This window comes from Augochlora pura, chromosome 11 (genome assembly GCF_028453695.1).
Source record: "Augochlora pura isolate Apur16 chromosome 11, APUR_v2.2.1, whole genome shotgun sequence".
Classification (NCBI taxonomy): Eukaryota; Metazoa; Arthropoda; class Insecta; order Hymenoptera; family Halictidae; genus Augochlora; species Augochlora pura.
This window is the reverse complement of record NC_135782.1, coordinates 12040754-12043435: the sequence shown is the minus strand read 5'-3', so window position 1 is coordinate 12043435 and position 2682 is coordinate 12040754. Positions and strand designations below refer to the sequence as shown.

The window sequence follows — 2682 nt, the reverse complement described above, 5'->3', positions numbered from 1 at the left end:
TTCTCACCAATTACGACGAGAACTTATGCTGTACTTTTTAAAGACATTATCTAGTAAAGAAACTTTCAAAAACTTTAACATTTAAAAAATTATTCTTTATTTATAATCGATGTCGTTCTATATCTTTCTTTTACACGATTTTATGATTTGTTCATAGTATGTATCTTTTTTTCAACTCATATGACTGAATTCACTGTAAGAGGATAGACTATTACGTATGAGACACTTGTAAATATAATTCGTTATCTTAATTTGCAAACGTATCTAAAGCAATTTGTAAAATTCCAATAGATTTTTGGTTGTTTTTTCTGCCTGCAAGGGCCAGAAGTACACGCCATTTTCTCGAACGGATGTACATAATAAGCTTTATCAGAACTACAGTTATCGTGAAATCGAAACTCGTTTATTCAAAACAAATCTTAACGAATCTTAATAATTTTACTACATAAAAGATCGGACAAAGTATAATCATCGTGTATTAAAAACACCTCCGAGCAGCAAGGCGATTTGAAGTTCAACACTGTCTGTCTTCACAAACGAACGCATATTTTCCATTGCACCAAGTGTCGTCTACTCCATCTGTTAGTTGATATCGCCAGACGACCCCACAGTTTTCTGTATTGTATTGATAGTTGGGTTGGCCATTAGCCCATGGATCATAATCTAATTCATTGACGGGCTGGCCAGTCACTGTCCTCCACGATCCTTCTTGGAACAGGTCGTGAAAGCCTACCCAGATAGCATTCAACGACTCTGTAGTTAACCAACTTCTCACGATGGCTAGTTTTTGTGCGGAGTCTATCACCACCAGCTGACCTACAAAATGTATATCCTTTATTTTTTTTCCTTTCTTACAAACACGCCGCAATCTTGTCATACCTCCATCAGTGTAACAAGTGCTTTGAGCATCGCTCCACGTCCTTAAGCGCTTGTATAGCCTCAGAGATGATACGCCACTGCTTTTTTTGAGCAACGAATTTCCTGGCCCCTCGGCTATTAAAAATTGTGTGTTCTTACTATGTTGTACAGTAATTACAATCATGGCAACAGATTCATTACCATACTAATTCTCGAAATAAGTATAATATTCACCTTCGATTTCCGTGCTCTCGTTCTTGCTCGATCCTAAATCAACTGTAAGGACATCATCGGCAGCATCACCGCGCGGGAACTCCGCAACGAAAACTGCGAGAATGGAAAGTGCCAAGAACGACAGCGGAAGCTTCTGCATTTCGTCAGTGTTATGTAACGAGTTCGTTCCTCGGTGATTAGTGTTCCAATAAATTCGATACAGCGAAACTGAGTCAATCACGGTACGAGACGTTGGACTGAACCGTTGATGTTAGTTGCTTGAAAGAGACTCTTTTATACTTTTGCCGTCAAACTGATAATACGTAAGAAGAGGTTAATTTATTACTCCACGAAATCCCGAATGCAATTAGATAATATTTTACTACAATGCGTTTTCCGAGAGATGGCGGAAAATATATAGTATACGAGTATATAGCATGCTTAATTTTGATCGGAGGCAACATCGTATGAACATCGGCCAAAACATGTTGAACGACGTCAGTGGTGATCCTGATCTGCTCAAAAGGGTTACAACTAGTGACGAATCATGGGTATATGGTCATGACGTTGAAACCAAAGCCCAATCATCCCAATGGAAGAGCCCAGGAGAGCCAAGACCGAAAAAGGCACGTCAAGTTTGTTCGAATGTGAAGGTTTTGCTTACAGTTTTCTTTGATTACCATGGCGTTGTGCATCGAGTATTCCTACCACAAGGTCGTACGGTAAACAAGGAGTATTACCTTGAGGTTATGCGGCGTTTGCGTGAATCAATCAGAAAAAAACGGCCGGAAGTGTGGAAAGAAAATTCATGGGTTTTGCACCACGGTAATGCACCTGCGCACACGTAGTTCCCAGTGACTAGGTTTTTGGCCAAACAACCATCACGCCTCAACCACCGTATTCACCAGACTTGCCTCCTTGCGACTTTTTCCTCTTCTCAAAAATTGTAAAGACCCATGAAAAGACGACGATTTGCGACGCTTGAGGAGATTAAGGCTGCATCGCTGGAGAAGCTCAAGGAAATACACAAAAGTGCGTTTCAGAAGTGTTTTGACGACTGGAAAAAGCGCTGACACAAGTGCATTGTATCACAGGGGGATTATTTTGAAGGGGATAACATAATTTTGGATGAATAAATCAATATTTTTTATAAAAATGAAAAGTCACCTTATTTTTTTATCACGCCTCGTAGTATACAAGCATTGTAAGAGAGAAAGTAATTTTCTATCGGATAAACATTACTTATGCTGAATAGTAATTGGATACTGTTAATGAAATATTAATATTATTACACAATAATGTAAATAAGGGAACAAGTAAAAATAGAAATGGTAATATGGAAAACTGTTCAATGCTTGAATTAGCAAAATTTAAATTAAGAACGAATGGTTTTGTTAATGAGTCAATGTTGCGATCCCACACATTACGTCCAATTTTCAAGCGTAGCCTCTTCGAGAGACTCGAAAAGCTTATTTTTTACATCTGAAACTTTCGAGGTTGCATTATGAGCGGCTAATTTTTCACTTCGCCCAAATCGTCTCGATTAGATTTAATTTTCAGTAGTATGGAATCAGCCGAAGCACCCTCACATTTTTTCTCTTTTACTTCATC

The 2682-nt window shown here is 38.5% G+C and overlaps 2 protein-coding genes across 2 annotated transcripts; one reads left to right on the top strand and one right to left on the bottom strand.

Annotated features, from left to right (window-relative positions):
• Positions 1-381: 381 nt before the first annotated feature.
• LOC144477138 (hemolymph lipopolysaccharide-binding protein-like) lies at positions 382-1356 on the bottom strand. Its single transcript, XM_078194627.1, has 3 exons — positions 1093-1356; positions 880-993; positions 382-816 (listed from the first exon to the last, which is right to left on the bottom strand). Exons 1-3 carry the CDS (start codon positions 1229-1231, stop codon positions 515-517), a joined length of 555 nt encoding a protein of 184 aa, XP_078050753.1. The 5' UTR covers positions 1232-1356; the 3' UTR covers positions 382-514.
• Positions 1357-1556: 200 nt separating this feature from the next.
• On the top strand, positions 1557-1919 carry LOC144477167 (histone-lysine N-methyltransferase SETMAR-like). Its single transcript, XM_078194654.1, has one exon. It carries the CDS (start codon positions 1557-1559, stop codon positions 1917-1919), a length of 363 nt encoding a protein of 120 aa, XP_078050780.1.
• The last annotated feature ends 763 nt before the right edge of the window (positions 1920-2682 follow it).

Bases quoted from the DNA above. Each gene is read 5' to 3' on its own strand.
- LOC144477138 (XM_078194627.1), bottom strand. From the start codon at position 1,231: ATGCAGAAGCTTCCGCTGTCGTTCTTGGCACTTTCCATTCTCGCAGTT. The intron at 994-1,092 runs GTGAATATTATA...AATTTTTAATAG, and splicing joins CGAGAGCACGGAAATCGAAG to CCGAGGGGCCAGGAAATTCG. The intron at 817-879 runs GTATGACAAGAT...TACATTTTGTAG, and splicing joins CACTTGTTACACTGATGGAG to GTCAGCTGGTGGTGATAGAC.
- LOC144477167 (XM_078194654.1), top strand. From the start codon at position 1,557: ATGTTGAACGACGTCAGTGGTGATCCTGATCTGCTCAAAAGGGTTACA.